Source organism: Ovis aries, chromosome 3 (assembly GCF_016772045.2).
Source record: "Ovis aries strain OAR_USU_Benz2616 breed Rambouillet chromosome 3, ARS-UI_Ramb_v3.0, whole genome shotgun sequence".
Lineage (NCBI taxonomy): Eukaryota > Metazoa > Chordata > Mammalia > Artiodactyla > Bovidae > Ovis > Ovis aries.
Window position 1 is genome coordinate 34,420,440 of NC_056056.1, and position 12,245 is coordinate 34,432,684.

The 12,245-nt window shown below is 50.9% G+C and overlaps 2 protein-coding genes across 8 annotated transcripts; one reads left to right on the forward strand and one right to left on the reverse strand.

Moving 5' to 3' along the window:
* Positions 1-403: 403 nt before the first annotated feature.
* On the reverse strand, positions 404-6,171 carry EIF2B4 (eukaryotic translation initiation factor 2B subunit delta). 7 transcript variants are annotated; one of them, XM_012166730.5, is made up of 13 exons: positions 6,114-6,171; positions 5,690-5,733; positions 5,233-5,368; positions 4,847-5,050; positions 4,498-4,580; positions 4,208-4,299; positions 3,858-3,972; positions 3,582-3,658; positions 3,288-3,390; positions 2,929-3,056; positions 2,613-2,790; positions 2,025-2,205; positions 404-1,899 (listed from the first exon to the last, which is right to left on the reverse strand). In XM_012166730.5, exons 1-13 carry the CDS (start codon positions 6,142-6,144, stop codon positions 1,700-1,702), a joined length of 1,572 nt encoding a protein of 523 aa, XP_012022120.1. In that variant the 5' UTR covers positions 6,145-6,171; the 3' UTR covers positions 404-1,699. The 7 variants fall into 7 exon arrangements, with proteins under 7 accessions (XP_012022120.1, XP_004005813.1, XP_060267967.1 ...); XM_004005764.6 differs by having other exon boundaries at positions 4,847-5,053; XM_060411984.1 differs by having other exon boundaries at positions 5,941-6,171.
* A 232-nt stretch (positions 6,172-6,403) lies between these two features.
* SNX17 (sorting nexin 17) lies at positions 6,404-12,214 on the forward strand. The gene is made up of 15 exons (XM_027966626.2): positions 6,404-6,580; positions 7,043-7,117; positions 8,118-8,235; positions 8,857-8,921; positions 9,206-9,316; positions 9,431-9,521; positions 9,680-9,767; positions 10,013-10,082; positions 10,372-10,464; positions 10,560-10,763; positions 10,898-11,023; positions 11,188-11,265; positions 11,392-11,466; positions 11,564-11,605; positions 11,699-12,214. The coding sequence occupies exons 1-15, from the start codon at positions 6,518-6,520 to the stop codon at positions 11,810-11,812; spliced, it is 1,413 nt and encodes a 470-aa protein (XP_027822427.1). The 5' UTR covers positions 6,404-6,517; the 3' UTR covers positions 11,813-12,214.
* The last annotated feature ends 31 nt before the right edge of the window (positions 12,215-12,245 follow it).

The following is a 12,245-nucleotide window of genomic DNA, read 5'->3' on the forward strand; positions in this document are numbered from 1 at the left end:
CTCATTGGAAAAGACCCTGATGCTGGGAAAGATTGAAGGCATGAGGAAAAGGGGATGACAGACAGAGGATGAGATGGTTGGATGGCATCACCAACTCAATGAACATGAGTTTGATCAAGTTCCAGGAGTTGGTAATAGACAGGGAAGCCTGGCATGCTGCAGTCCATGGGGTCGCAAAGAGTCGGACACGACTTAGCAACTGAAATGAACTGATGAGAGAGAGTTCTTTATAGAAGATTATCAGCTACTAAGCATGGAATGATGTAATTAGGGAAAAAATTTACCATGTTGCATCCTCTAATGAAATAATTCAGGCAACAAAAAAGACATAATAACCACAGATAATGTATGGATCCTGATTCAACTGTAAAAAGCCACTTTTGAGACAATGAAGGAAATTTGATTATGGATTAGACAAAGATAGTAAGAATTTAATAAGTATAATAACATGGTAAGTTTCCATATTTTTTAGAGATATGCTGATGTTTGGAGGAGTGAAATGATATAATGACTGGGATTTGGTCTAACGCAACTTCAGCAAGGAAAAAAAAAAGGGAAACAGAAAGCATTCATGGGAAATCTTGATAATTACTGCATTTGGTGAGGGGGATTCTTCGTATAGTTCACTGTACTTCTATGCTACTTGAAATTTTTCAATAACACACACACATATACACACACAAAACGGATGACTCTTGTTTTTTTAGGCTAACCATAATGGTCAGACTCTCACCATCTGAACCTAATCCAACCTATGTTAACAGCTTTATCACTAATTCTCCACATAAGCCTCCATTCTAGCTTTACCTCATGACTTGACAATTTGGAACTAGCTGATCATTTTAAGGCCTATTCTGTAGTCTAAGTTATTTCCTCTGCTGATCTGCCTTCTCATCCTTTTTCCAATTGGGAAATTTCTTCTCCTTCAAGGCCCAGGTCAGATGTTAGCTGTGAAGTCTTGCCCAGCCTCACTAGATCTCCTGAGTTGCTTCCAATGAACTCTGTTCATTACTACTAGTAGAATTTATCTCATACTGTAGATACCATGTGTCTTCGTCCATCATGATGAGTACTCCCTAACAGCACACAGCATAAAAATTAAAGGCACAGACTCTAGATCCAGAATGCCTGAGATCGCATGCCAGTTTACTTAGCATTACACTGGGCAAGTAACTTCAACTCTCTGTGCCTCAGTTTTCTCATCTGTAAAATCTTACTTCATAGGATGGTATGAATCTCTGTAAATGATAAGAAAGGGCCAACGGTTTCCAATACATGTTAACTACTGAGTACTAAGAATATATATTAATGTGTAAGATTATTTAATAAAATACCATTGTATTCATTTAACATTAATATAATAACAACAGTAAATACTAAGGATAGGACTCTTACTTGTCCTTATTGTATTGCTCCTTATATCTAGCTCAGTGTCTGGCACATAGATGCTCAATAAATGGTTGATGACTTGGGATAATTTTTGGTTGCCATGCTGACCTTCACTTTGGCCCCAAAGCACTGGCATGGACCTAATCACCTGAGAACATTTCCATTAAGGTTTGTCTAGAGGTTCGCAGCAGGTGCTAAAAGGGACTGGGGAGTCTTGACTCCTAAGTGGTGGTGATGCTAAAAAGGATAACAGGCAGCAGAGTTGCTAAGTGTAGGGAGTATGTCATTTATTGACCCTGTGTTCCGCCACTCACTGGTCACTACTCTTGACTCGTAGGACAACAGGTACAGAACTGCAAGGGATCATCCCCAGCTCTGTGATCACCAGGTCCACCAATTCTGGGGGGGTCACATCATAGACCAGATTCAACAACCGTAGGGATGAGTGGTTCTGCCAGTTAGCCAGGGCCACATGTTCTCCTCGCTCACACAGCAGATCATCAGGGTCATCTGCAATGGGAGGTGCACCCTTTTATGTACTTTTAAAACCTGAGTTGTAGTTCAACCTCCCTTCTCCCTCCCAAATCTTCTCAGGTCCCCGGAACTTCCTCTTCTGCCCGCCTGGGCCTCCTTACCTAGCTCATTAGAAACAAAGGCATCAGTCTGCACACGCTCACAGAACTTGTATGTTTCACAGCAGACCAGCACTGGTACATTATGGGCCCGTGCCACCAGGGCCAGCTGTGCCGTCCCTACTCGGGACATCACAGACCCATTCGCCAGGAGAGCATGAGCTCCCAATAGCACCTTAGAAACCTATTTTGAAGAGTAGAGAGAAGGAAAAAAAAAAAAATCATGTGTGACCAATACAGAATAAGGTTTCCAACTCCTCCCAGGATAGCAACATTAAGACAATGAATAACAAATCATAATAATGGCCCTTGGAAAACACCTCACCACTGATTCACAGCACCACCCACAGGAAGACTAAACTGTGAAGTTACTTTTGTCTGGTTCCCTCGTGGTGGCTGGTAGTTTAATACAAGGTTCCTGTCATAGCTAGACATGCTGTGTAATGTGCTGGAGATGTTCTTCCTATTAGCTATCAACAAGGTTATAGAGTTTTAGGATTTCTAGGTAACTGCAATGTTGGGAAGGTGAGATTATGTCTACACTACTGTACCCTTTTACTCCACTTTGGAGTCCCTTTACTCTGCCCTCACCTCTGGGAGCACATAGGAAGCTGCAGGAATCAGCAGGTAGGAGGCAGGGACCCCAGCACGGACCAAAGAACGTAGCGTGTGCTTTCCCTCCAGCCGTGGCCGGCTGTCCACCACTACCACACGAAATTGCCGGCCCTCAGCCCAAGCCTCCTGAAGAATTTGTGATACCAGAGATGAGCTGGAGCGAAGGGAGAGGAGGATTCAGTTATAAATGTCACTGACTGATGGTCAGCTCATTACTAAAGGGCAAAGGGGCAGTCCCTTCTTCAGATCATTTCACTTCCCAGTTTTCTCAGTCGTAGGGTCTGGCCCATACCATCCATATACCAGGATCACATCTCCATTACTGATCTTCTTATAAGCAAAGCGTGAGATTGCCTGAGCTGCAAGCACAATCTTCTCTTTTATATATCTGTCAATAGCTGCTCGTAGTTCTGACTTGGCCTAATGGAGTAAGACACTTAAGAAACAAGAAATGGACATTTTTTCCTTTGATTATCATGCCAGATACTTGAACATATAACAATGAGACTAAAAGGGGCCCAGGTTAGACAGTCCAACCACCTCCTTAACCCCTGCCCAGGCAGACCAGATAGTTGCCCTTCCTGGGAGTCCCAAATATGTTTCCAGCTCCATCCTCCCATGCATGCCTTGCTCATGCCTCATACTCATCACCTCCTCTTCCCGCTTGGAGCTGCTCACACCCGTGATCTCCTTGTTAAGGAACTTGATGGCATTGTACATGCTCGCTGACAGGGGACGGCACTGAGTCAGGAAGCTACAACAACAACCACAACACCTTGCATCCATGCAATGCTTTACAGCTCACAAAGCTTTTATATTTAAAAACATCTTTTGAAAGAGAAGACAGAAAAATTAAAAACAGAGATAGAAGAGCAAGAAAAAGGCTTCAACAAAAGGACGGAACAAGGTAAAGAGTGGGAGCAGACGTGCAGTGGTCATCCTTACCTGAAGTAGGGCTTTAGTTTATTCACTAGGTCCCTTGACAATTCTTCACTGGGAGGTGTTGTGTAGTCCTGAATCACCTATAGGGTACACAAGTTGATTGGCAAAATGTCCCCTGAAAAAAGTCTCTGAAAGGGGGATAGGGTAAGCTTCTCTGAGGAGAGACTTCTAGGATGGTGTCATTTCATCTTCCCCTGGAGATGACTCTGGCTGAGAGAAGCTGGAGTAGTGTTGGGGAAGGTGAGGCTAGGTCATAAGAGGGAATAAGATGGGACATACCTGCTGCAAGGCACGAAGCAGGGCGATGCACCGGGCATTGGAGCCACTGACCAGGCCCTGGGAGTACTGCAGGCCGAGCCGCACCATGGCTGGGTGGATCACAGAGGATGGGATGCTGATGGGATGGCGGTGTCATACACTTTGCAAGGGAACTTGAGCACCTACAGCCCACCTGCCTCTGATGAAAATGAACCTCCTTCACTAGCACAGACACCCCCATTTCCTCAACAGTTCTGCCTTGTGTTTATACTTCTTTCCACAGATCCAACCTCCAGGTTCCAGTCATTTTGAAAACAGAATCACTAAAACTCCTCAGACTTAAAAGTTATGACAGTTTCATAAAATCCTACCTCATAAACTGGGTCAAAGAGTTTTGTCTGCTGTACTGGGGTAGGTGGGAGAAGAGACTGACTTTGGATCCATAATCCTTTCGTGTAGGAACCTTGACAAAACAAGAGGACAGGACCAAGGGCCCAGAGTTTAAAACTGTGGGATGATGCTGGGAAGGAAGAAGACAGTGAGCCCGCTTTGACCCAAATACTCATCCTTTTCCAAGGTCTCACTTTGCCCCAAGCAACCTTCCTCTCTCTATTCCATCTCCCTAGGCTCTTTCTGGCCATACTCCAAACCCACTTCTTACCTGCTGTCGCTCTGGTTTTTTCACAAGCCTTCTCAGAAGTGTAGGGTCATCAACCTGACTATGCTCAGGTAGACGCTTCACTCCTAGAAGATAACAACATGTCTTCAAGACACTGTAGGTGATAAAGAGAAATCTACATTCAGGGCATAAGGGACATCAAGAGAAATTTGAGGCGGGGTAGAAAATTGGAGAAAAAATGTAGATGAAGAAACAGGGGTAGGAAGAGGCTGACGGGAGAACTGTGAACTCTGCGAACCAAGGTAAAAACTGGCAGCTGTTCTCCGGTGGGAAAGCCTCAGCTAATATAGGCCTTTGACTCAACGGAGATCTTGAAATGAAGGGACAATACCTGAGGGGGTTTCTCCAGCTGTGCTGGGGCAAGCTTGAGGAGGTGGCCCTCCTTGGTCCCCTTTTCTCGCCTGCTTCAGGGCCCGCTCAGCTTCTTGCTTGGCCCGCCGTTCAGCTCGAAGTTCAGCTTTACTCCTACCTGCTGGAACTTTCTCCTTGGCAGTGCCCAACTGACTGTCCGGTCCTGCCAGGTGTTTGGCTGGGCCTACTAAAGGTAGAAGAAGGAGGTGCCCGAGCCTCTTGGGCAGGTAAGTACTAGCTATGCCCCAACCAAAGCCTCTTTTCCTTTTCACTTGTTCAAATCAACTTTGTCCTGTCTCCCCCTCTTTTCTCCCACCACATCCCTTTACCAGCTTCACACCCCAGCCCTTTGAAAAGCCCCCGCACCTTGACACTGGGCTGCAGATACAGCGGAGCCAGTTTCTGCTTCTGCCCCCTTTTCCTCCTTCCGTTTCTTCTTCTGCTGTTTCTTTTCCTTCCGAAGCTGCAGCTTTTCTTCTTGGGTCATCTCCCTCCCCCCTGCCTAAGACACAGACACACAATACTGCTCTTCCCCAATAATTCCAAAAATGAATAAACACTACTGGATACTTACTAGACTCCCACACGGTCCCTAATCCTTCCTGAGTTTCACCAGCTCCTTGTTACAAGCTAAGAGCCCACAGGGATCGAAGTTTCTCCTTCAAGAGTCACACTACCATTAAGGCTGACAAAACTCTGTAAAAATCCGCTGCCTTTACCGAAAAATAAAGTGGAACGAGGATGGAGGCTGGGGCGGAATGAAGTTGATACAGGCTCCTGCGTACCGCCTGACAGGGTAGCTTGAGCGGGCACCCTCACTTACCCCAGGCCGAGGAGCAAGCTCCGCCTTCATCCCAGATCCCGAGTCTGCATCAGAAAACAGGGCACAAAGTGAACTAGAGAGGCTCCGGGAGGGTCTGGGGGGACTCGTACTCGGCACAGCTGGTTGCTGGCTCGGCATGACCAGAGCTCGGCTCCGCCACCAGGCGGGAGGTGAGCCTGGGATCCGCGTGGGGACGCAGTGCGCGGCCAGATCAAAGGGAAGCCGGGCGGGGGAAAGAAACGAGCACGCACTCTTCCCGGAGAAACAAGACGGTGCGCGGCGCAGTGCGTCCGAGGCGCTGCCGGCCAGAGTCCGTCGTGGCGCGGGAACCAAATGACCGGGCCCAGAAGAACCCAGGGCCCAGAAATAGCCGTCTGGAGCCGTTGGCTCACGTACTTATTTGTGCGCCCGGCCCTTCACTCACCCTCGCGAACAGCCACAGCCACGGTAGCCATCACCCTCCGTTCTAGGCTCCGCCCGCCGGGGTCACCGCGACTGGAGCGCCCCCTGGGTAGACACCCGTGGAGCGCAGCCCCAGGGCGACTACAAACCCCTGCGTGCACTGGGGCCCCGCCCCGGGCTACGGGTCGCGATAAGGGCCATCTCAATTTTAAGCTTCCAACCCTAGACTACAGTTCCCAGAATGCCAGGCGGCGCTGCGTCCCAGAGCGGACGTTCCCAGCCCTTCCCATCGCCGATCTCGCGCCCACCTCCACCCCCCAAAATGGCGAGCGAGACTGCGGGGACGCGCTGAGAAGCGGAGGCGAGCGTGCAAAGCCGCTGCGGCCCTCATAGTCCGGAGCCCGGCCGGGCCCTGCTGCAGGGAATATGCACTTTTCCATTCCTGAAACCGAGTCCCGCAGCGGGGACAGCGGCGGCTCCGCCTACGTGGTGAGGAGCGGCCGGAGCCCGATCGGGCAGGGGCGGGGATAACGGGCCGGAGCCTCTCCGAGCGGCCTCCGAGGTCTGGCTGCCAGCTTTCAGGCCTGGTCACAGGCCGCCGACTCCCGACGGCCTCGCTGGGAGCTTATATTACGTCTGAGATTCGTCCAGAGGTCGCCCCAGCTCCTGTAGGTCCTTTGTTCGGCCGCATCGCCTCCCTCGGCTGGGCCGCGGCTACTCTGGTGGGCGTCACTGGCCTCTTGGGGAAGAAGACTGCAGCCCGAGCGCTCGAGTGTGCCCCGACTGGTCCTTCTGCTTTGGGACCTGGCTCTGGGGGAGATAGACTGGCAATCCTCGGAAGATCTCGGCGCGTTCCTCAGCGCAGCTGTGCCAGGCCACTTCCGGCCAGGGTTCGCAAGGGGACCGCCCAGACCGCGACCCTAAAATGCTTGCCTGCTTTTGTGTCCTCAGGCCTATAACATTCACGTGAATGGAGTCCTGCACTGTCGGGTGCGCTACAGCCAGCTCCTGGGGCTGCACGAGCAGGTGGGACTGGCACCCCTGCCTTGAGGCAGCGTCAAGCCCTATCCTCCACCTGGGCACCAGCGTCTCCATTTCCCGCCTCGTCGCTTATCCGTAGGCTGTAGTTCCCTTTTAATCACAGCCGCAGGGGAGGATTTAGTGCTTTGTCTGGTCTTGTGACATTTCCGGGGAACTCCCTAGGAAGCTTAATGTCTGCCACTCTAACCACCCCTGTCTATACTCACATTCTCCTTCCTGCTTCTCTGCCCCGTCTTACACAGCCTGTACACTGCCTGTGCCTGTGCATGGAGAGATCGCCCACCCTTCCCCCTCGGCTGCCAAAGCACTTTCCTTCTGTCAGCTGAGCTGCAACTTGAAATTCTTTTCCCGATTCATACAAACCATTCATCAGTTTGGGTCTATGTTCCTTGATGCACCTGAGTGGGTGTAGCTGTTCCAGTTATCCTGTGTCTGTGATGTACTGTTTCTGTTCTCCTCACCAGATTGTGAGCTCTGTATTTAATTCAGTAGAGTCTTGATTCTACTGATAACTAGTTGTGTAACCCTGAGCAAGCTGCCTGATTTCTTTGGGCCTCAGCTACTCCAGCTGAAAAATGGATTCATTGATCTGCAGTGTACCTTTAAATCCTAAGATTGTTTTGTGAATATACTTAGCTATGATTGTGCACATAAACTCTCATTACAAAACCCTTTGCTTCCTGTAGGGGTTCAGTGAATACAGCCTTGCTAGATAATCAAGGGGCTCACTAGGCCCTGGCCCTATATAAACCCTTCCCACCCTATGAAGGGGCTGACTTGCACACTGTAAGACTGGAAAGGACATATATCTAGGATAGAGGAATGGCTGCCCCTGCCAAAGGAATCATTTCCTGGGTGAACAGGGTCGGTAGGGGAGCAGTGATTGAGGAAAAGGAAGGGGAGCCCAAGAGAACATTATGAATGTGGATTGCCTCTTGTCACTTGTGATGTTTATGTAAAGAGTTATATCTCTTTCTCCAAATAGCTTCGGAAGGAATATGGGGCAAATGTGCTTCCTGCGTTTCCCCCAAAGAAGCTTTTCTCTCTGACACCTGCTGAGGTGGAACAGAGGAGGGAGCAGTTAGAGAAGTACATGCAAGCTGGTGAGTGGCTCAAGGGAACAGAGGCTGACTCTGTTGAGGATTATGGGGAGAGTCAAAACAGCTGATTCTGTAGAAGGCCCTGCTGGGAAGCCTCTTGTTTGATTTAGTAAGCAAAAGTAAATAACATGTAAATATGCTCTAGCATCTGGGTACCAGAAAAGCAGTTTTGGCCCTGACATCTGTAAGAAGTACTAATACTAAACAGTCTTAAAGCATTTTTAGTTAGTGGGGAAAACTTCATACTTCATTTGTGTTTGATGTGCTTTAGATGAACATTAAGTTCTGTAGGCAGTACTTAACTTGATGGTAGCTAAAGGTAGGGCAGGTGGGGAGTTTATGCAGGGGACTTCCCTGGCAATCCAGTGGTTAAGACTGCACTTCCAAGGCTGATGGTGCCGGTTTGATCTCTGGTCGGGAACCTAAGATCCCACATACTGCATGGTCAGCCAAAAAATAAAAATTAAGTTAAAGAAATTATGCAAACAGTGAGTGGGGTGAGGCCAGCTGGAAGATGTGATAGGCCACCATCAGCCAAGGAAAGGGAGCCTACCAAGAAGAGAACTGGAAGGAGCCAAGAGGAGACCGTTAAGTTACTAGAACATCATTCTCTTGTCCCCACAGTTCGACAAGACCCATTGCTTGGGAGCAGTGAGACCTTCAATAGTTTCCTGCGTCGGGCACAGCAGGTAAGGCCTTGGGGGACCAAGATTTAAGGTTGAAGCACTTTCCTTTAGGGCCACCACATTTTAATCAGGTCAGTACAGAGGAGTTATTCTGGCACCGTTTCATGGAAGGGGGCTTCTGCTGTACCAGTGAAATTACGGAAACACAGCTTATAATTAAGCAGCTGAGAATAAAGGCACTGGAGGGACCTAGAAATACATAGTTGGGAAGGGGTCAGAGCTGGACGCTGGGCATGTGGTTAACAAGGAGGTGCTCCCATTCCATTCCCATGTTTTTTCACAACCAGGAGACACAGCAGGTCCCCACAGAAGAGGTCTCTTTGGAGGTGCTGCTCAGCAATGGGCAGAAAGTTCTGGTCAATGTGCTAACTTCAGATCAGACTGAGGATGTCCTGGAGGTGAGGCACTTCTGCACTGGTCTTCCTTCCCCTGTGCCCCCTGCACTCCTTCCCAGGCTTAAGATGATTGGAACCACCCCATTTGAGGACCTGTACTTCCTTCCTTGTCCCCAGGCTGTGGCTGCAAAGCTGGATCTTCCAGATGACTTGATTGGCTACTTCAGTCTCTTTCTAGTTCGAGAAAAAGAGGATGGAGCCTTTTCATGTGAGTTTCTCTGGACTTTACGACTTCCCTCTGTTTCAAGTAGTAAATTTGCCTCCCTGTCTCCCCCAAGAATGTGGCAGGCATTTCCCCAGGGCTTCCCCTCTTGCTTTCCCTCCCCTGAGTCTTGACATTTTCATTTTTTTTTTTTAAACCCATAGTTGTACGGAAGTTGCAAGAGTTTGAGCTGCCTTATGTATCTGTTACCAGTCTTCGGAGTCAAGAGTATAAGATTGTGCTAAGGAAGAGGTCAGGGGTGGGCTGGGAGGAGGGAGAGAGTGCTGGGTTGGATTACGGGGCCATGTATTGAGACAGAGTGACCTGGGCAAGGGGGTAGTGCTGGGTTTTTCTACTAGGCCTCCAAAGCTTCCTCTGACTTTATCACCCTTCACCCCATAGTTCCACATTGCTCCCGTTTTGCCCCCCTTTCCTTTCTACCTCTTGCCTTCTCTCAGCTTAGCCCCATTACCCCTTTCCACCCCTTGGCCTCACAGTTATTGGGACTCTGCCTATGACGACGATGTCATGGAGAACCGGGTTGGCCTGAACCTGCTTTATGCTCAGGTGAGCTTGGAGCTGCCTCAGAACCCTTCCCCTGAGCTGGTGTCCCACTCTGCCGAGAAAGCTCCTTTCGTGTTTTTACTTGCCAATTCAAGGGGAAGTTCCTAGCATACTCTGAGGGCATCTGGCACAGCCTGTACTCTCCCTGCTTTGTAAGCTGATTGGTCAAGAATACTCACTGCAAAGAGCTGGCTCAGATGTGGGGCTAGGGGTCAGGCTGGACAGAGGTAACTGGACACTTTCTTTGGACCTCTGACTGGGAGCAGCCCCTCACACCGTGTTTCCACTGTAGACGGTAGCAGACATTGAGCATGGTTGGATCCTGGTCACCAAGGAGCAGCACCGGCAGCTCAAATCACTGCAGGAGAAGGTCTCCAAGAAGGAGGTGAGCCTTACCTCCCCGTCTCCCTCCAAGGGGTTGCTTCCTCTGGGCGGTCCTGCTTCCCCTCCTGACTCGCCCCCATGGTGACTGGGTTTCAGTTCCTGCGACTGGCCCAGACACTGCGGCACTACGGCTACCTGCGCTTCGATGCCTGTGTGGCTGACTTCCCAGAAAAGGACTGTCCGGTGGTGGTGAGCGCAGGCAACAGTGAGCTCAGCCTCCAGCTCCGCCTGCCTGGCCAGCAACTCCGTGAAGGCTCCTTCCGGGTCACCCGCATGCGGTGCTGGCGGGTCACCTCCTCTGTGAGTTGGGGTAGGAGGGGGAGGCCTTTGGGATGGAGGCCTGGCAAGCCTTGAGCTTCAGGAATAGGCTGGAGTAGGTCAAGGCAACAGTCTCTCAGGCTGAGAACGAACTCAACCTGATTCCCCTTCTCCAGGTGCCACTGCCCAGTGGAGGCACAAGCAGCCCCGGCCGGGGCCGGGGTGAGGTGCGCCTGGAACTGGCTTTTGAATACCTCATGAGCAAGGACCGGCTACAGTGGGTTACCATCACCAGCCCCCAGGTGTGAGCCCACCCTCAGACCTCCTCTGGAGCCCATTGCACCGTCTCTCTTAGATACCCAAGTCTAGGGCTTCCAGGACTCCATGTGAGTGGGAGCCCTTGTCCTAGGGGTTCTGGGCTCAGGGTGACCACTCTAGTCAGGCTGAGCTCTCCCCTTGCCCTCAGGCTATCATGATGAGTATCTGCTTGCAGTCCATGGTAGATGAACTGATGGTGAAGAAATCTGGCGGCAGTATCAGGAAGGTACGCGGTGGCTGTGCTCTCCCTGCCTTTTGTCCTAGGGCTGACGCTTCTGAGAGGGAGGGGAAGGCTCAGGATTCCCATGGGAGTGATCCTGCCCTTAGCAATGCCTCACGTCTCCATCCCCAGATGCTGCGGCGGCGGGTGGGGGGCACCCTGAGACGCTCAGAGAGCCAGCAAGCCGTGAAGTCACCACCGTTGCTTGTAAGTACTGCTCCCTGATCGGTGCCCCAGCCCCCAGCCCCCAGCTTTGCCTGACCTCCCCACGAGCTCTCTGATGCTGCTGTCTCCTCTTCTCCAGGAGTCACCGGACGCCAGCCGGGAGTCCATGGTCAAACTCTCAGTGAGTTTCCCACAAGGCTTGGCGAGGTTGGTGTTTGTAGGGGATCTCAGGGAGGCTCAATCCCTCTGACCCCCAACCCTGCCTTTATTCCAGAGCAAGCTGAGTGCTGTGAGCCTGCGGGGGATTGGCACTCCCGGTACAGATGCCAGTGCCAGTGATGTCCATGGCAATTTTGCCTTCGAGGGCATTGGAGACGAGGACCTGTGATCTCCAGCACTCGGATGTCTGCCCTCTGCCCTGGGAGAATGTTCAGAAACTTGCCCTGTGCCTGTATCCCGCCCTGCCCCCCAGACGTGGGGCATTTTCCTTTCTCTTATTCCCTTTTCTCCTCTCAGCCAGGGACCTCCTAACCCACCTCCTCCTCCCCCTCCCCCCCCCATCCTGGGGCTGGCTACACAAAGGATCGCCCAGAGCTGGCCCTCAATGCCAAATTAGCATTTAGTATTTTGCACAAAGTCCACGGGACCATGGCTACCTGCCTGGGGAGGAACCACAGTTCCCTTCAGGCTGCTTCTGGCTTCTCAGGGCCATGAGCCAAGGGGATGGGCAGAGGTCTGTGTACGGTCTGGCCCAGCTCCCCATCATTAAACTCAGCCTGATTGCTGCCTACCTCTGGTTCCCTCTCTGCCCCTGCTCCCCC

Bases quoted from the DNA above. Each gene is read 5' to 3' on its own strand.
- SNX17 (XM_027966626.2), top strand. From the start codon at position 6,518: ATGCACTTTTCCATTCCTGAAACCGAGTCCCGCAGCGGGGACAGCGGC. The intron at 7,118-8,117 runs GTGGGACTGGCA...TTCTCCAAATAG, and splicing joins TCCTGGGGCTGCACGAGCAG to CTTCGGAAGGAATATGGGGC. The intron at 11,266-11,391 runs GTACGCGGTGGC...CTCCATCCCCAG, and splicing joins CTGGCGGCAGTATCAGGAAG to ATGCTGCGGCGGCGGGTGGG.
- EIF2B4 (XM_027966619.3), bottom strand. From the start codon at position 5,827: ATGCCGAGCCAGCAACCAGCTGTGCCGAGTACGAGTCCCCCCAGACCC. The intron at 3,659-3,857 runs GTATGTCCCATC...TGTACCCTATAG, and splicing joins TGCTTCGTGCCTTGCAGCAG to GTGATTCAGGACTACACAAC. The intron at 3,057-3,287 runs GTGATGAGTATG...TTACTCCATTAG, and splicing joins GCTCCAAGCGGGAAGAGGAG to GCCAAGTCAGAACTACGAGC.